Source organism: Pleurodeles waltl, chromosome 5 (assembly GCF_031143425.1).
Source record: "Pleurodeles waltl isolate 20211129_DDA chromosome 5, aPleWal1.hap1.20221129, whole genome shotgun sequence".
NCBI lineage: Eukaryota > Metazoa > Chordata > Amphibia > Caudata > Salamandridae > Pleurodeles > Pleurodeles waltl.
The window spans coordinates 159,108,242-159,128,616 of NC_090444.1; the positions used below are offsets into that span (position 1 = coordinate 159,108,242).

Below are 20,375 nucleotides of genomic sequence, written 5' to 3' on the forward strand. Positions count from 1 at the left end.
AAAACATAAAGAATGATTCATGAGAAAAACTGTATGAACCGCAAAATGTGGGCGATGTATCTTTTCAAATATTAACGTCTGTAAATAATTGTGCAGATGTGAGACAATGAGGAGTTTACCTATTCCCAGGAGCATACTAAAATTCTATTGGATGTTGTGGAAGACTAAAAGAAACAAGTTACCACGTAGAATAGTGTGTGTTTATATTATATTAAATTTCTCTTAGAGGGGGGCTTCTCTCACTTGCATTCGCTGGAGACTCATCTCTGAGTTTCTTTTCACCGCTCTACATGGGAGGCTGCTTAGCCTATTCTTTGTTGTCTGCTGATTTATAGCTAGGAATACCTTCCAGCTTAACATGCAGAGGCTTTATGCTTCTGCATGAATTCTCTCATTAGAGGTCTTTATTGGGTATCTGAACTGACACCTTATCTTATTGTATTTCAATTCAATTTGGATTTGGGAACTTCCTTCACAGACACCCTTGCTGTACTATTACAATAATAAATATAATTTTAACCAATGTTATATTCTTCCTTATATTGAAATAGCGATTATTGGATTATATTAACTTTTACTGCTGATACTTAAAACTTGAAAAACGAAAGAATAGAATTTTTTTTTTAACTTACATAAGTTATCTTTATTGGTTATACTAAAAGTCTTTAATTATTTTATTGTTATTTGCTTAATTTTAGATGAGTGTTCCTTTATACTTCTCCTTGTTGATGACCAAAGATCCATACAACCTGTGACAGCGGTTAATTAATTATTACACTCGAAGACTGGGATATAGGAAACCCCCTCTGTCAAGTGGTAACAAGAAGACGGTTTATGTCACAGGATAGAATGGAGCTAAAATAGATCGCCCATGTCCCTTAAGTCCGAAGCCCGAACTTGAAGACTGAAGGAATTTGCAGTTCAGAAAGTGGTTGCAGTGGTAGACTTGTGAGTATCAATAGGGTTAAGTGTCACCATTTTTTTAATTGAAAGTTTCTCATTGTTTTGAAGCTATGTGTCTTGTATTTTGGTAGAGGCTGATAGATTAATCATGTCTAACACTTGATGTTGAGAAGTTGAAGTTGTTATCAGACTCGGAGTAGTCCAAGATCGCAGGATAGTTCAGAAATAAAAAGCTGTGGTGTTATTTGTCTGCTAAGGTTTTCTGGTGCAGATTTGTGAGGTACCATTGACTGCACATTTAAGCTAGGGACTGTAACTATTTGTTGCGATTGTACCAATATTGATTGGTGTTAGTGGACCTAGTGGGCAAAGGGGAAACTATATCAGTCAGGGTGATTTCCTCTTGGTCGAGATTTCATCTGTATGTGTGTGTCAGGAAGTTGGAAGGTGTTAAATTCTTATTTCCAATTTGTTTCTTGTATGAATGAATTAATTTGAATTCCTTAGTACAGCAGACAAGAATTATTTATTTACTGTGCTTGCTTAAAGTTGTAGAATTTGCTTACGAGAAAATTGAAAAGGAGGGTGAACCACTGCAAGGAATGAACAACTATGTCAGAGTGTGCCAAGCTTGGATAGGTCAGTTGGTATGAAGTGCCACGCTGGGATTGGGTGATGAGTCATCAGATGTTAAACAGCAATAGGCTTAAGAAAAGAGGATTGTATCAGGATTGGAGGAAAACATTGACATGTATGTGTAAGGAAATGCCTCCTTGGCATGGTTACCCCCCGACATTTTGCCTTTGCTGATGCCAAGTTATGACTTGAAAGTGTGCTGAGGCCTGCTAACCAGGCCCCAGCACCAGTGTTCTTTCCCTAAACTGTACCTTTGTCTCCACAATTGCCACAACCCTGGCACCCAGGTAAGTCCCTTGTAACTGGTACCCCTGGTACCAAGGGCCCTGATGCCAGGGAAGGTCTCTAAGGCCTGCAGCACCCTGGGGACCCCTCACTCAGCACAGACACACTGCTTGCCAGCTGGTGTGTGCTGGTGGGGAGAGAATGACTAAGTCGACATGGCACTCCCCTCAGGGTGCCATGCCAACCTCTCACTGCCTATGGCATAGATAAGTCACCCCTCTAGCAGGCCTTACAGCCCTAAGGAAGGGTGCACTATACCACAGATGAGGGCATAGGTGCATGAGCACTGTGCCCCTACAGTGTCTAAGCAAAACCTTAGACATTGTAAGTGCAGGGTAGCCATAAGAATATATGGTCTGGAGTCTGTCAAACACGAACTCCACAGCACCATAATGGCTACACTGAAAACTGTGAAGTTTGGTATCAAACTTCTCAGCACAGTAAATGCACACTGGTGCCAGTGTACATTTTATTGTGAAATACACCCAGAGGGCATCTTAGAGATGCCCCCTGAAAACATACCCGACTTCCAGTGTGGGCTGACAAGTTTTACCAGCCTGCCACACACCAGACATGTTGCTGGCCAGATGGGGAGAGTGCCTTTGTCACTCTGTGGCCAGGAACAAAGCCTGTACTGGGTGGAGGTGCTTCTCACCTCCCCCTGCAGGAACTGTAACACCTGGCGGTGAGCCTTAAAGGCTCACCCCCTTTGTTACAGCGCCACAGGGCATCCCAGCTAGTGGAGATGCCCGCCCCTCCGGCCACAGCCCCCACTTTTGGCAGCAAGGCTGGAGGAGATAATGAGAAAAACAAGGAGGAGTCACTGGCCAGACAGGACAACCCCTAAGGTGTCCTGAGCTGATGTGACTCTGACTTTTAGAAAACCTCCATCTGATTCCCCCAATAGGATTATGGATGTGACCCCCTCCCCATCGAAAGGAGGCACAAAGAGGGTGTAGCCACCCTCAGGGCTAGTAGCCATTGGCTACTATCCTCCCAGACCTAAACACACCCCTAAATTGAGTATTCAGGGGCTCCCAGAACCGAGGAAGATGGATTCCTGCAACCTGAAGACGAAGAAGGACTGCTGACCTGAAGCCCTGCAAAGAAGACGGAGACACCAACTGCTTTGGCCCCAGCCCTACCGGCCTGTCTCCCCACTTAAAAAAAAACTGCAACAGCGACGCGTCCCCCAGGGACCAGCGACCTCTGAAGCCTCAGAGGACGACCCTACATATAAAAGGACCTAGAAACTCCCAAGGACACCGGACCTGTTCAACCAACTTGCAACTTTGCAACAAAGAAGCAACTTTTAAAGACCACACGTTTCCTGCTGGAAGCGTGAGACTTTCCACTCTGCACCCGACGCCCCCAGCTCGACCTGCGGAAAACCAACACTACAGGGAGGACTCCCCGGCAACTGCGAGCCCGTGAGTAGCCAGAGTTGACCCCCCTGAGACCCTACAGCGATGTCTGCAGAAGGAATCCAGAAGCTCCCCATGACCGCGACTGCCTGCTTCAAGGAACCCGATGCCTGGAAAACACACTGCACCCGCAGCCCCCGGGACCTGAAGGAACCGAACTCCAGTGCAGGAGCAACCCCCAGGCGACCCTATGCCTATCCCAGGTGGTGGCTACCCCAGGAGCCCCCCTGTGCCTGCCTGCATCGTTGAAGAGGCCACCAGGTCTCCCCATTGATTCCTACTGAAAACCCGACGCCTGTTTGCACTCTGCACCCGGCCGCCCCTGTGCCGCTGAGGGTGTACTTTCTGTGCCTGCTTGTGTCCCCCCCGGTGCCCTACAAAACTCCCCCTGGTCTGCCCTCCGAAGTCGCGGGTACTTACCTGCTGGCAGACTGGAACCGGGGAACCCCTATTTCCATTGAAGCCTATGTGTTTTGGGCACCACTTTGACCTCTGCACCTGACTGGCCCTGGGCTGCTGGTGTGGTAACTTTGGGGTTGCCTTGAACCCCCAACGGTCGGCTGCCTTGGACCCAACTTTGAACCCTGTAGGTGTTGTACTTAGCTGTGAAACTAATATTTACTTACCTCCCCCAGGAACTGTTGATTTTTGCACTGTGTCCATTTTCAAAATAGCTTATTGCCATTTTTGCCAAAACTGTTCATGCTATTGTGATGATTCAAAGTTCCTAAGATACCTGAGTGAAATACCCTTCATTTAAAGTATTGTTTGTAAATCTTGAACCTGTGGTTCTTAAAATAAACTACGAAAAGGTATTTTTGGTTAATATGTGATCAAACTATTGGAAGCTTTACAGTTGACACAAGACATTGCTGTAGTTAAAAGTGCAGCCCACAGAAGTGGCAATGATGACTTTTCATAATAGTGTGCTGTTGTTGCATGCACATTTAATAGAGAATATGCAAATGAATCTGATGAGGACACTACCTTTTCCATGCTCTTGTCAGTAGCTAAGACCACTGGAAGAAGCTTCAGAGCATGGATCAGAGCAGTATGTGTTAAAAATATAAATTACATTTGGGTTTCAGCAGATGGAATACCAGTGTTGCCAGATAGTCTGTTGTTTCCCATGACAAAACATTTCCATAGCCCTGCATACATTGGGAGGGATGTTATGGTTAGATTATTTAGAGAGAACTGGTGTAATCCTCAATTCAGAGTTCTAGCTGCAGAGCTATGCCATAGGTGCATGACTTGCCAGCAGATGAATATAGAAGAGAACCGCTGTAACATTAAGCTATACAGGGAGAGCAAAAGTGCCCTTTAATAGGATGCAGTAGGACTTTATCAAAAGGCCAATTTATAACAGGCTGAGCTACGTCCTGGTTATAGTGTGCATTTTCTCCTGATGGGTAGAACACGGAGAAATGACAGTCTCACTGTGGCCAAACTGTTGTTATGCAAACTCATTATACAGTTCAGGCTCCCAGGTTCTCAGGAGTCAGACCGAGGGACACATTTTAATATTGATGTCTATAGAATGCTGTGTGTGACCCTTCAAGTGGAGCAGAGACTGCATTTTAGTTATCAACCTGAGGGTTCAGGAATCATTGAACTGTTAAACGGGATGCTGAAATCTTGTTTCTCTAAAGTCTGTGCATCCACCTCACTGAAATGGCCAGATGCTTTACCATTAATATTGCTGAGTCTTCGAAGCACTCCTGACAGGAGGACTGGATTATCTCCATACAAGATTCTCATGGGACGTGCTATACAACTGCCTGCTGTGCCTGTGAATGCACTTGTAAACATCACAAATTACACAGAACTAGATTACCGCAAAGGATTACCCAATGTGGTGCATTCAGTTTCTCATCAGGTTGGAGCTGCTACTGCCAGTCCACACCAGAAGCAGTGCCATGATCTTAACCTGGGTGACTAGGTTTTGATTAAAAAGCATGTGCAAAAATCCTGCCTGGAGTCAAGATGGAAAGGCCCCTACCAGGTTATCTTGATCACCCAAACACTCATGTGAAGTGTGCCAGGATACCTTATTGAGTGCATGCTCCGCACCCCCAGAGAGTGCAGTGTCTAAATGAAGAAGTAGTGTTCTTTCAGCCAAGATCACCTATGTCCATATGTCCTGAAGGACCAGAGAGGGATGAAGTACAGCAAAATCTCTCACCTATGCAAATTCCTGAAATCTCACAAAGTGGTGTAGAAATACCTGCTGAAAATGAAGGACTGCCTGTTAAAACATCACAAGAACAATCAAATGATCCAGATGAAAGGACAAGGATGAGGAAAGAAAGATCCCTACAGAGATCTGAATGGCCAAGTGGTGTTAGGCAACTGAGATCTAGGGCCATGTGCATGAACACATTTTCCCATAGACACAGAATGGGCAAAACTGCTTGCTACATCTGGCCCCTAGTGTGTCCGTTGAATGTATACCACAAACCATCATTGAGGAAACAGAATCTAGTGGTATAAGCATAACAGAAGAAGATCAACAGACACCTAGGAGATCCAAGGGAGCCAGGGTACCTTGTTGCAGGTATTCAGCACCTGAAGGGACTTATTACTTTGAGAATGCATCAGACTGAAATCCTAATGAACTAAGATATGACTCACTTGAACCTCAATGATATACCACACTACAACAGCATTGATTTAACTATGATTTCTGAAGCAATATTACAAGAAAGAACTTGGCAAGCACTATTTAGTGAATTCAAAACTGAAAGAACTGATGCAACAAATGATGAACCGTGTTTAAAGTAAAATTATAAAACTGTGATGAATAATCTTCGTAACTATTCTCTAACAAGGACAAAACAAAAATAATTGCGAAAAATTCCTTGAAGCCGAGGCTGCAGTAGAAGAGTAGGGATAACATTTCTAGAAGAAGATGAAGTAGAGCTAGGGATGCCTCACAAAGACTAATTTTTATTAACGCAGAATATTGAGTCTGCTTGCTGCTATATTCTACTCAAAGTCTGACTGTAGACAAACATGTGTATCCTTACCAAGGATAAGTGTAGAATAGTAATTATTGTCACATTATTAGGTATTGCTAGCATTTATGTTTTTTTGTAATTGCAATGAATTTTACCTCAGGGACAGAAACCCTTATAACTTCTCCTGCGCCTACATCACCTGCATGCACGGTAGAGGAGAAGAAACTAGAAGCTTAATTTATAGATGTCAAAAAAGAAGATTTTGGATTTTTCAACTAATACTTATTCTAGATTAGTTCAGGAATACACTCAAGCTTTACAAACCAAGGATTGCTATGTCTCTGCACACTTACCTTCTTCAGATGCTAAAGATGTGACATATCATCACATCCCAGGTTTATATGCAATTACATGTGGTATTTTACTTAGTTTATTTTATATACAGGAACGCTTTGACTATTATTTTTCCAACTGTGACATGGTTCTTCCTAGAGTTCCCCTTCAGAAAAGAATTAATCCTCACCCACAAGCAAAAGACATGGAAATCGAATGGTATTTCTTTAGATCTCACACAGTCATAAACACTGTCAAGGCATGTGAAAAGAACATAACCTGTTTAATGAGACCCTTAGAAAAGAAATGTATTTTAACATTAGAAAAAAGAAGATCTCATATATTTCACAAGCCAAACAACAAGGAAGTTGTTTTAATGAATGTTTGGAAGAAGGAGGATGATAAATACAAGAAGAAAATGATATATTCAAAATTAAAATTTGATAGGCAACAGAAAGGAAATTAGCTGTTTACAAAAGTAGAAATCAGTTTACAAAGAGCCACACTTGGATAAGTAGCTATAAACACACATTTAAGTCCTGGGAGGACCTGTTCAAATTTTACCAGGAGAAGAGGTAGTTATTCCCAGAGTGTATTTTGTTTGTGGACAAGTTGCCTATTTCCAGATACCTGCTGATTGGGAGGGTGTTTGTAATTTAGCTTTACTGTTTACCCAAGATGTACTGTAGCATACAATTGCATGGAGGCTTTGACAATGATTCCATCTCACAGACACACATGTAGTACCATTGATGGGACAAAATTAGTGGGAGATACTTTTGGGGCAATCATATCACCAGTAGGAGTAGTTTTAATCGATGAGAAAATTAGAACTTTATCAACTGTAGTAGATAAATTGGCTACTATTACATCTGTTGATTTGCTAGCAGTTAACACAGAATTAGTGGCTATAAAGGCAATGCTTTTGTAGGCTAAATTGGCTATAGATATATTATTAGCAAAGAAAGATGGAGTCTGCAAAATGTTGAAGGCCCAATATTGTTGCTCATACATACCTGACAAGAATAGAAAGATAGAAGAATTTGAAAAGAATATTTCAGATCTTAAACCTGAACTAGAATCTTTAGAAACCGTATCAGGAACTTTAGGCAATGGAGTGTCTGTCATTGGCAATTGGTTTGCAACTTCAGGAGGAGGACTTTTTAAGGGAATATTAAAACCTGTATTAGTTTTTGGCATTCGTTTAATATGCTTATATGCTTTCTATGAAGGATTTAGATGCTATCTAACACGGAAGAAAAATAAAGAAAGTCAAAGGCAAATGAGGGAAGAACTAGAAATAGAAGAGAGGAAGAATAGAGAATATAAAAAGTTGAAGGAAGTTGAAGCCCTGAAAGAAATGATCACTCATCAAAAAAGATGATGCACCCTAGAGATTCATTTGTGAAGAAGAAATTGTGATGGTTATTCAACCATCAGATGTGGAAGATGCAACAGCAAATTCTTCATTTTCAAACAAAAATGAATTCTAAATTGAAATATGTAAACTTTTAAGTTTAAATAGTATGAATATATTAAACACACATTTTTAGTAGGTATCCATACTTCGATGTTGTAAGTCTACAAGTAAGCCAGAGCTGATGTAGATTAGCCTAACTTTTGACCCCATATTAATTGATACTTCACATTAATATTGAAAGGCCTGTTATAACATTGAACTGTTGCTGTGCACAAAATGTTTTTCTCTCCTTTTTGCAGATGTTGTAACTTTCCAGAAGCATTTAGAGAGTTAATTAATAGGCATTTGTTTGGCTGATAGGTTTTCAGCAGGAGGAGAGGAGAAAACAGGAAGAATGATTCATGGGAAACCTTGTCAGAACAGCAAAATGTGGACGATGTACCTTCTCAAGGACTAATGTCTGTAGACCCTTATACAGACTTGAGAAGATGAGGAGTAAACCTATGCCCATGAGTTTACAAAACTCCTACTGGATGTTGCAGAAGATGAAAAGAAACTTAGAATATTGTGTGTTTATATTAGTGTGTGTTCCTAGAGTAGGAAATGTTTTTTTCCTTTGAATTTTCGATGGGGGTGGGGAGGGCTTCTCTCACTTGCACTTGCTGGAGACTCATCTCTGAGTTTCTTTACACCCCTCTACATGGGAAGCTGCTTAGCCTAGTCCTCGTTGTCTGCTGATTCATAGGTGAAAATACTTTTTCAGATTAACATGCAAAGGCTTTATGCTTATGCATTGATTGTCTCATTAGAACTCCTTATTGGGCATCTGAACTGAGATTTTATCCTGTTTTATTCCAATTTAATTTGGATTAGGGAACTTCCTTTATGGGACAGGGTTGCTGTACTATTGCAATATTAACAGTAATTGTATGCTTCCTTATATTGAAATATTATTGAATCATATTAACTTGTAATGCTGATACTTAAAACTTTAATACTTATTGAATAAATAATGGAAAACTAAAGAATTGAAAATAAAATCCTTTAACTTACACAAGTTTTCTTTATTGATAATGCTAAAGATCTTTTGTGGTTTTATTGGTATGTGCTTAAGCTAGATGATTGCTTCTTTATACTTCTTGTCGATGAAAAAAGATCCATACGACCAGTGGGAAGGGGTTAGTTAATGATTGCATCAACAAGTGTTTTTAACACCCTGCTTTAGCAGTTAGAGTGAGGTGGAGTTCTTGATGAGCCTCTTCAGTTTGCAAATCAGCAGGCAATGGCTCATAATTAACGTGAAAATGTGGGAGGGTGAGTGGATGGATGGGTAGATGAGTGAATGGTGGATGGATGGGTGAGTGAAAGGATGGATGGATAGATGCATGGATTAATGAGTGAAAGGATGGATGTGAGGATGGATAAGTGAAAGGGAGGGAGGATGGATGAATGGGTGGATGAATGAAAGTGTGCATGATGGATGGAAAGGGTGAATGGATGGATAAGAGAAAGTATGGATGGGTGTAAGGATGAATGAATGACAGAATGAATAGATGAGTTCAAGGGAGGGTAGATGGATGACTGAATGAAAGTGTAGAGGGGTGGATGAGTGAAAGGGAAAATGCATGAACAGATAAGTGAAAAGGTGGATGGATGAGTGAGTGAAAAGTTTTTGATGGATGAGTCAAAGGGTGGATGGATGAGTGAAACAATGGTTGGCTGAATGGGTGGATGGATGCGTGAAAGGGTGGATGGATGAACGAAAGTATGGATAGATAACTGATTGAAAGGATGGATGGGGTTTCAAGACAGGTGGATATGTTTGGATATGGATAGGGGTGGATGGACGGACTGAATGGTGAAAGATTAGATGAAAGATTTAATGGATGACAAAATGGCTCAGGCATTTAACACGGGGAGCGGGCCTTTAATAGCCGGTAGAGCCCGCTACGGCGGGTTCTAAGGCTATATTAGATAGATATTTGGAAGGAGGAGATAAGCAAGCTGTTTTTGGGAGGGTCGTGATGACTTGCTTTGTGCCATCAGAGTTTTGGTTCAAAGTTGGGGGTATTTTAATTTTCTGTCTACGCCCTTGATGACACCAGGAGATTGGGATATAGAAATCCCTGCTCTGTCAATCACACACACTTTTTATATAGGATGCTTTAGCAGTAATGTTCAGTTAATCCTTAGATTCCGTCTGTGCTTGACGACTAGGGACTATTGTAATAAAATATTTAACTTAAAGTGCGTGGATATAACGGGGGTTAGAACAAACATGAGCAAATATTGTAGACAATACTATTTTCAAGGGATTGTCACGGAAAACAGTACGCTAAGCAAGATCAACAAGCTCAGAAGACGGCCTGCAGACCGGCACTTCTTGGCGAGCCTGCATCAGCGTCCGTTCAGCCTGAGGGAAAATTGTTGGGGAAACGCCCTCAGCATATTTCACAGCTGAACGCTCGCGCCGAGGTGTGTTACAGTTTAGAATGACACTGCGCCCCAGAAGGAGGCTTGACACGCATGACGCAATGCAAACCTCGGCACGCATAAGGCATAAGCTGTGCAGACCGGTGGGCGGGATTTCCGGTTGGCCCCATGGAGCATGTTTGGCTGGCGGTGCTAAGGATGGGCTGGGTCGGCTGCTGGGCTGGGCGGCGGCAGCAGCATCGCTTGTTGTTGGGGGGACCGGCGGCGTCGCGGCGCTCCCTCTGTCTCCTATGAGCCCGGGCGGCAGGAAGAGCTGCGGGCTGTCCTGCTAGAGGCATGCCGAGTTGAGGAGGGTATCCCATGCTACCTGTCCCCCCTTCCCAGCCATGGCAGAGGTGCAGAAGATGTTACAGAGGTGGCAGGCAAGCTTCAGTAAAGCCACCGACTTTGACTCCTGGGGGCAACTGGTGGAGGCAGTGGATGAGTACCACATGTGAGTGTCCATTCTGATTCAACACACCCCTGACCTCCCCCATTTACGCATCTGTCACACCGGCACTTCAAACATGGGAGGGTGCATCTGTCAGTCATATCTTAAATTACCTGTCTAGCGCCTTTCGTGTTAGTTGCTCCTTGTCAGCTATGTTTTCTTTTACGTTGTAGCGTTTTTCCCTTTACATTTTCTTGTTGCACATTAACTCAATGTGTCCCTCTCCCACTGTTTTTGTAACTTAGACGCCCTCGTTCCAAAACTTGTTGTGAAGTAAGGTGAACTCTTTACATGGATGACGCGGCCTTTTAAATAGTATGGCGCGTAGATGTACACCACTCAATGTATGATACTGTTTGCATAGTTATGCTTTTTTAATGATGTTATTAAACTAATGTGAGCACTTAGCGCCTTGTATCTCACATTGTCGTTTCTAGACGCTATAAATATAATTCTTACAGGTACACAATGCAAGGACATCAAAGAAATAAAGCAAACTCGTGTTGTTGGGTCGTATGTTTATATTTACTTATTTACCAAATGAGAAATTGAGGTAGAACGGAAGTGACAGAGACAGTATTTTGTTATTACAAATAGCATCGCGTCTGTTCTGTCTGCTCTGCAGTTTCAGTGTCTGTTGGGGAAGCCATGAGTCCTCCTGCTCCGCACTCTGGGATCATTGCTGGCTTTTCAGAGTAGCATTTTGTTTTTGGGACTTTCCTCATCTCTTTGGGAATGGCTTCTTGAGTAAGTTGTTTTTGAATCTGCTTTCAGTTTCAGGGCTGGTGTTCGCTGCTCGTGTGCTGCCCACACCCCCTGCTGTCTTTGGGTGGAGTCTCAATGCAGGATGTGAGCAGGTCGAAGAGTCAGACCTCGAGCATTCAAGCATCGGCTGCTGCCAGCCCTTGGGCCTGCGGTGCACACGGGTGTAGTATTTTTCTCTAGGGATGCAGTAGAGAGCGCGTTACATTTTTTTTTTTTTTTAAATAAGATATTGTTGTGCTTCTCTTACCGGTTGAACAGTGAAACAAACACGGCCATGATTTTAAGACTATCCACTGGGTTAGGAAACGTAAATAAGTTGCCTGTGTGGTGTCCCATGTCTGCGTTTTTGGTGTTGAACAGAGAATATTTCACTTATAACCACACTATTCGTTGTGTTAAGTCACCAGCAGTCAAGCTGGTGTTTTAAAGTCAGAAAGAACATGGCGTTTAAATGTTTAATATCCATGCTTAAAAATTACCAGTTACTGTCGGCTGCCGAGTACTTGCACTTCTTTAAGTCAAAAAGAAGAGAACTAGCACTGGTGTAGTGCTTTTAGTAGGAAAGTACTGGCACTTCTCAGAATCGGACAGCTAGACAGTGAGTGCTTGCAGTGCATTTCCATTTAAGCAATTTATGCCACCTGTAAACGTTCTCCCACCTTTGTTCAAGTTTTCATATCATACAGAATACAACCCTTGTGCATTGAACTGTATATGTAATGTAGGGCAAGTTATAACCAGGAGGCTAATTTCTACTGAGGAATGTTTTGAGACATGAGGTCTTGTAGCGGGACCTTTGTGAGGTCAACAGCCAGTATAACACCTGCACAGTGGCAAAGCCATTTAGTTTTAATAAAGAAATGAATCCTTCATCTTACTCTAAGTGATTGCATTTTCCGCAGTCTTATGAAAGCATAGTGAAATAAAAGTCTTTGTAATACACTCACAAGCTAATTTTTCAAATGACATCATTCAATTGAAAGTTCATAGGTAAAGTTATTGTGTTTAGTGGAAAGGCTCTCATGTTCGATGGCAGCAGGTTGTAGTGTATCTGAATTATGTTTTGTGCATTTGATAATGGTCTGTGTGCATAAGGACTGTATGGTGTTTCTTAGATTTGGATAATGTTTGTTGCGTGGTGATAGTAGATTAAAATGTACATCTTACATGTCTGGTTGGTGGACAAAAAGGTAGGCGCAAAAGAGGCTAGAAGCTTGAAAAAGCAGAGTGGAATCTGCATGCAGGAGTAGGTTTGTGAATTTCTGGTGACAGAAACAGAGCTTTTGAGGAGAGTAAACATAGGAAGTAGTTGGTTAAAGAGTTATTAGGCCATGGATAATCCCAGGGGAGTTAGTGGGTGAGGTCTCCTTCCCCAAAGCAGTGTTTGTACTCAAATAAGCATTGAAAAAGCTAAAAGGCATGGCATGTGTTTAAGGGGGGAGATACACATGAAGGAGAGAGCTAGAAAACTCCGGCACAGTTATGGAGTCCTTCGAGGAAAAAAAGTAGGTCCCTGAATGCGAGCAGTGGAAGAATGTCATCCAATCAAAAAGACAGCAAAGAGGCTATGCTCCACAGGAGGCAATAAGACAAGAAGAGGAAGGCAAGCCATCGAATAAGAAGCAAACAAATAATACTGACAATAAAACCAACCAAGGGTAAGCAATGGGTGTACTGTAAACCCATTTTATGAATTTTGGTATGGTCCACAGGGGATCATCTACAAACACAGTTAGGACGCAGTCTCCCAAACTGGGTTATGACCCATTGGTGGGTTGCCAGCTGATTATTTGGTGGATTGCGAAGTCCCCACAATAAGTAAACATGCCATTAAATTCTGTATTTATTGTGTCACACTTGCTGGAGCTTCAAGTTAGAGGTCAAATGTCAGGCTGTCTTCTGACAAATTGCTGCTTTTTAACATGGGGATTGGTGTTTAGATACCCCTCTCACTTTGGAGTCAGAGAAAGAAAAGTATAGTGAATTGTGTGACAGTCTTTATGGGGTACAGGTGTGTGAAAGAAGAGGCAGTACAATGTCATTTTTTGTAACGTGCATCAAAATGTAAATGAACTGAACACATTCAGCTGTTAGAAAAGCAAAAACAAAGCACATTTGTTATAATTCTGAAGTGTGATAGAAAAAAATATTTTAGTAGAATTAAAAGAAATCCAGACACTGTACTAAGTGGTGCACAGATTATAAGGATTAAATATGAACCCCATTTTTCTCACATTCTCATTTGTATGCAATTCAGTTTTATCAGGAAAACCATACGTCGCAACTTTAGTGATCATTTCAATGGAAAAGGTACTGTGAACAAGTGAGAGTGCGCCACCGTGCAATGTTTTAGTTACATTTAAAAAAATGCCTGTTTTATGCCCATTAAAGCTACGTGGGTTGCAAAAGTTTTTCATTCTGAAAAGTAGGTTGTGGTTCTTAAAAAAAATGGGAACCACTGAGCTAGAAATTGTTTTGTAAGCAAGAGTTATTAACACACAGTTGCCTCTTCCTAAGCACTCTGTTTGCCTGCGGGGCCCACAAGCTGAAAAGGTGAAGCTAGAGCTGGGACAGATAGGCACACTCTCCTTTATTTTTCTAGGTGCTTTGATTTCTGGGAAGACAGAGGTGTGGTGTGGTTCAAGGAGGACTGCACCTCAGGATGCTGAAGGCCATTCTTTTGGCCTTCCCTTAACTTAAGTTGGCTTAGTTCATGGCAGTGGCATAGTGTGGGTTGTCAGCACCCGGGGCAAGGCAAGGCAAGTAATTTGCGCCCCCTAAGAGCTGCGAGTGCGAGCGCCCCCCCCCCAAGATGTTGCGTCCAGTGCGGCCGGCCCCCCCTGCACCCCCCCACACTACGCCACTGGTTCATGGTACTGGAGTGCGAGTAATCGCTAATTGAACTACACTGTCGTGGCCCGACGACGGTTGGGACACAGCAAGTAACTGCCTTGCATTTGATATATGTTCAAAAATTCAGGGTGCAGGCACCTGCCTGCCTTTTATTTCTTTAGGATGTCAAGATCTTTAACTGCTGTGGTGTGGAGTTATGTTGGTTCGTTGCAGCAATAAGACCACGTAAAAGAGGGAGCACAGAATCATTTGAAATCGTGGATGTGTGTGACTGACTGAATTGATTAGTGTATTGCATTTGGGGGGGGATATAGCCTTGAGATGAATATTAGCAATGAGGGCCTATGGGACGAAGTGCCTTTGAAAGGAAAATCTACCAGCCTTGCACTGTTCCTCAACTCGCCAAAGATGTTGACACTTTTGCTATGCTGAGTGAGCCTCTTTGAAGCCTAAAGAGATAGGTTAGTTGCAATTGGGAGTTATGGAAATTGCACATTTAACAGCAGACACATGTAGGAAGTTGGCTCTGTATGTGCTATTTCAAAGTAAGGAATAGCATGCACAGAGTCCAAGGGTTCCCCTTAGAGGTAAGATAGTGGCAAAAAGAGATAATACTAATGCTCTATTTTGTGGTAGTGTGGTCGAGCAGTAGGCTTATCAAAGGAGTAGTGTTAAGCATTTGTTGTACATACACACAGGCAATAAATGAGGAACACACACTCGGAGACAAATCCGGCCAATAGGTTTGGTATAGAAAAATATATTTTCTTAGTTTATTTTAAGAACCACAGGTTCAAATTCTACATGTAATATCTCATTTGAAAGGTATTGCAGGTAAGTACTTTAGGAACCTTGAATAATTACAGTAGCATATATACTTTTCACATAAAACACAAATAGCTGTTTTAAAAGTGGACACAGTGCAATTTTCACAGTTCCTGGGGGAGGTAAAATATTGTTATTTTTAACAGGTAAGTAAGTCACTTACAGGTCTCAGTTTTGGGTCCAAGGTAGCCCACCGTTGGGGGTTCAGAGCAACCCCAAAGTTATCACACCAGCAGCTCAGGGCCGGTCAGGTGCAAAGGTCAAAGAGGTGCCCAAAACACATAGGCTTCAATGGAGAGAAGGGGGTGCCCCGGTTCCAGTCTGCCAGCAGGTAAGTACCCGCGTCTTCGGAGGGCAGACCAGGGGGGTTTTGTAGGGCACCGGGGGGGACACGAGTCAGCACAAAAAAGTACACCCTCAGCAGCGTGGGGGCGGCCGGGTGCAGTGTGTAAACACGCGTCGGGTTTCCAATAGTTTCCTATGGGAGACCAAGGGGTCTCTTTAGCGATGCAGGCAGGCAAGGGGGGTGCTCCTAGGGGTAGCCACCACCTGGGCAAGGGAGAGGGCCTCCTGGGGGTCACTCCTGCACAGAAGTTCCGCTCTTTCAGGTGCTGGGGGCTGCGGGTGCAGGGTCTTTTCCAGCCGTCGGGAAAGGAGAGTTCAGGCAGTCGCGGTCAGGGGGAGCCTCGGGATTCCCTCTGCAGGCGTCACTGTGGGGGCTCAGGGGGGACAACTTTGGTTACTCACGGTCTTGGAGTCGCCGGAGGGTCCTCCCTGAGGTGTTGGTTCTCCACCAGTCGAGTCGGGGTCGCCGGGTGCAGTGTTGCAAGTCTCACGCTTCTTGCGGGGATTTGAGGGGTCTTTAAATCTGCTCCTCTGTAACAAAGTTGCAGTTCTTTTGGAGCAGTGCCGCTGTCCTCGGGAGTTTCTTGTCTTTCTTGAAGCAGGGCAGTCCTCAGAGGATTCAGAGGTCGCTGGTCCCTTGGAAGGCGTCGCTGGAGCAGGTTTCTTTGGAAGGCAGAAGACAGGCCGGTAAGTCTGGGGCCAAAGCAGTTGGTGTCTTCTGTTCTTCCTCTGCAGGGGTTTTTCAGCTCAGCAGTCCTCTTCTTCTTGTAGTTTCAGAAATCTAAATTCTTAGGTTCTGGGGAGCCCTTAAATACTAAATTTAAGGGCGTGTTTAGGTCTGGGGGGTTAGTAGCCAATGGCTACTAGCCCTGAGGGTGGGTACACCCTCTTTGTGCCTCCTCCCAAGGGGAGGGGGGCACATTCCTATCCCTATTGGGGGAATCCTCCTTCTACAAGATGGAGGCTTTCTAAAAGTCAGTCACCTCAGCTCAGGACACCTTAGGGGCTGTCCTGACTGGCCAGTGACTCCTCCTTGTTTTTCTCATTATCTCCCCTGGACTTGCCGCCAAAAGTGGGGGCTGGGTCCAGGGGGCGGGCATCTCCACTAGCTGGAGTGCCCTGGGGCATTGTAACACGAAGCTTGAGCCTTTGAAGCTCACTGCTAGGTGTTACAGTTCCTGCAGGGGGGAGGTGTGAAGCACCTCCACCCAGAGCAGGCTTTGTTTCTGTCCTCAGAGAGCACAAAGGCTCTCACCGCATGGGGTCAGAAACTCGTCTCTCAGCAGCAGGCTGGCACAGACCAGTCAGTCCTGCACTGAACAATTGGGTAAAATACAGGGGGCATCTCTAAGATGCCCTCTGTGTGCATTTTTTTAATAAATCGAACACTGGCATCAGTGTGGGTTTATTATTCTGAGAAGTTTGATACCAAACTTCCCAGTTTTCAGTGTAGCCATTATGGAGCTGTGGAGTTCGTTTTTGACAGACTCCCAGCCCATATACTCTTATGGCTACCCTGCACTTACAATGTCTAAGGTTTTGCTTAGACACTGTAGGGGCATAGTGCTCATGCACCTATGCTCTCACCTGTGGTATAGTCACCCTGCCTTAGGGCTGTAAGGCCTGCTAGAGGGGTGACTTACCTATGCCACAGGCAGTGTGAGGTTGGCATGGCACCCTGAGGGGAGTGCCATGTCGACTTAGTCATTTTCTCCCCACCAGCACACACAAGCTGGCAAGCAGTGTGTCTGTGCTGAGTGAGGGGTCCCCAGGGTGGCATAAGACATGCTGCAGCCCTTAGAGACCTTCCCTGGCATCAGGGCCCTTGGTACCAGGGGTACCAGTTACAAGGGACTTACCTAGGTGCCAGGGTTGTGTCAATTGTGGAAACAATGGTACATTTTAGGTGAAAGAACACTGGTGCTGGGGCCTGGTTAGCAGGGTCCCAGCACACTTCTCAGTCAAGTTAGCATCAGTATCAGGCAAAAAGTGGGGGGTAACTGCAACAGGGAGCCATTTCTTTACAACACACATTTGAGGTATCCTGCCCTCCCCTTTCTCTCTCCACCACCTATTAGAGACATTAACATAGGCTCTGGTCCAGACAGTTCACATACGTTTTGTAATTTATCAGCGGTCCTTCTCTCTTCTAGAATTTGAAATTGGTCTGATTGAATGTTTTAAAAATGAAGAGCCAGGCTTTGAAGATGTCGGGCACCAAGAGAACTGTTTTGTGCCAGTAAGAAAGTGAATAGGAACATTTCAGTGACTCTAAAAGCAGCTTTGAGTAAAGCACTGGAGTGATTCCTTCCAGTTTACCTTTTTGAGTGCTCTGTCCTCACAGGCACCCTATCCTCTTCTTGCCACTGAGTTAGGAAGCGTGAGAAGGTGTGTGGGTGCTCATGTTCTTGTGCTCTCCTGATTCACCGAAAGCACACCCTGATCCTCCTGGGTCCCATGAGGCCATTCTGTAGGCATAGCTCTTCAAGCATATTGATAAACTATGTACTACCAATTTATGATAAAATAATAGTGGTGCAAAAGTGATTGGTGGGTAATATCTTCGCTAAAATTGTCTGGGAACTAGACTAAGTATGACTGTTGCGTTATAACCTCCATATTCTTTTCTGACCACCTTTATATATTTACATAATTGTTTGCATTTTTTAAAATTCCTGTGTAAAGGAAAACTGTTGCTGGACATTGTTAAAAAAAAAAAATTAATTTTGTTGCTCTACGTGGATGGTGTAGCTAACCCAATGCTTCCAAAACAACCCAGGATACTCATGTTTAAGTGGATAAGGATAGTGCCTCTGTGGAGTGTTGTTTCACTTGAAATATGCGAGATTTTGATTTTCAATGGAGAATAATTTTTGTCTGTTTTGCAGACCATATGTATAACTGTCTCTCTGAGCGGTTCGGGTTCCCTTCTACTGGTTGTTTTACTTGTGTCTGGACTAAGACATACTTTGCGTTTTAATAAGAGAAGCACTTGTGACTAGTTACCTTTGTTAACTTCTAGGTTGATTTGTCTGGCATTTTTACTCGGTTTTTTTCCAGTCTGAAGAAAAAAGGCTCTTTTTTTTTTTTTAGGCCTGGTTCTCCTGTATTTTCTTTAAACTGAATTTGCTGGCATATTTTGACACTGGATGCTGATGAACACAATCCAGTGCATGTGTTCTGACCAGTGCTTAATTTATTAAAAAGAAAAAGCCAGGGTTCTTGTCAGGAGGCCACTACAGCTTGTGCCACCCATTGCTACGGCCAGTGACTGTAGCAACATAATTACTAGCTATCACACGCCTACAAATGTGACAAGTCAGACTATTTCAGGCCTCCAAAGCTATAGCAATGGTTTGGGCATCAGATATTAGTCATTGTTAATGTATATTGAATAAATAGACTGTTGTTTTCCTCATCTCAAAATTAGATCGACAGCGTAACCATGTGGCAGGCTGTTATAATTGCCGGTGTTCACAAATATGTGCTGGTGTCTAGCACCCAAAACCACCGGCTTAATTTAAGCACTGGTTCTGACCTCCGCAACAAAGCAAGTAATTGGCTAATCTCATCTGACACATGTGGCCTATAAGTAAAGTCAAACTAAAGTTGTGCAGAAACTGCACAGAAGGTTTAAAGGTTAGATGTCATATGTGAGCTGTAAGGTGAACTTGAGCCACTCACTTGGGCGCCTTGAAAATGTGACATGAGGTCTGTCTCTACAGTCACTAATTGCAGCAGGCCAAAGCTGCAGCAGTCCCATCTTTAAATGATTTTCTAAAATAAAAAGAATATGTTTCTACCTTTAAATAAGTAACATGTAAAAGGTGTCTTTCAGATTCCTGAGGCCTGAGGGTGCACAGTGTATAGAAGTGAGACATGCCAAGAATGTAAATTTCAACGTACAGTAATGGAATTCAAAACTGTTATTGCATAGATTAAGGGTCTACATTAAGTATAAAAAACCCAAAATGTGAATCTTGGCTTATTTAAAAGCTATAAAATAATTGGTTCAGCATTTTGAGCAGCATTAAACACCATTAATACACTTAGGTTTTATTAGAAATGTCATAAATGATTTTCAGAAAAGTTGTTCATCTCAGTAACTAATGAAATCCTCTGAAACTGATATTGTTTGGTTCTCTCCTCCTGCTCTTACTGTACCTGGATATCTACATTCCAGCAATTACCTTCAGTAGGTGTCAACAACCCTTGTCCACCCCATTTGCAGTAACCACAAGGCGGACAGGGACTTTTGGGTCCCAGTTGTGGCGGTTTAGATAGCTAGCTACTTATTCCTGGGATTCTGTTGTACCACAACCATTTCCATATTTGACTTTCTGGGTAGCATGGGCAAGCAGTCAAAAGCTTCTCGATGAGGTAGTGTGGAGGCAAGAGTTAAGAAATCATTAAACGACCAACAGCTCAGCAGAACTAAATAGTACATAGTCAAGTGTATGAATAATATGATCTCCTTATAGGTAGTACACACCCATCCAATGCTTTATCTTGCCTGGATAACCCTATTTGTTATAGTTTCCAGTAGTCTTTGGTAGACACACGAACTAGACACTGGTGCATATTGTGTTCCCCACAGGTTCAGGTGCACAGTCGGCTCACTCATTATTACGCCAGTTGTTGATCTGGATAGAAACAGCCTGAAATGATGCTTGAGTCTGCATATTGCAGTTATAAGTTCCAAC

The 20,375-nt window shown here is 43.2% G+C and overlaps 1 protein-coding gene across 1 annotated transcript in view; it reads left to right on the forward strand.

The window, feature by feature from the left end:
• Positions 1-10,531: 10,531 nt before the first annotated feature.
• The window catches only part of AIDA (axin interactor, dorsalization associated), a 110,437-nt gene continuing 100,593 nt past the window's right edge, over positions 10,532-20,375 (forward strand). Inside the window, exon 1 of the mRNA XM_069233850.1 lies at positions 10,532-10,887. Within this exon, the coding sequence (XP_069089951.1) occupies positions 10,781-10,887 (107 nt within the window). The 5' untranslated portion in view covers positions 10,532-10,780. The remainder of the gene's footprint in view (positions 10,888-20,375) is intronic.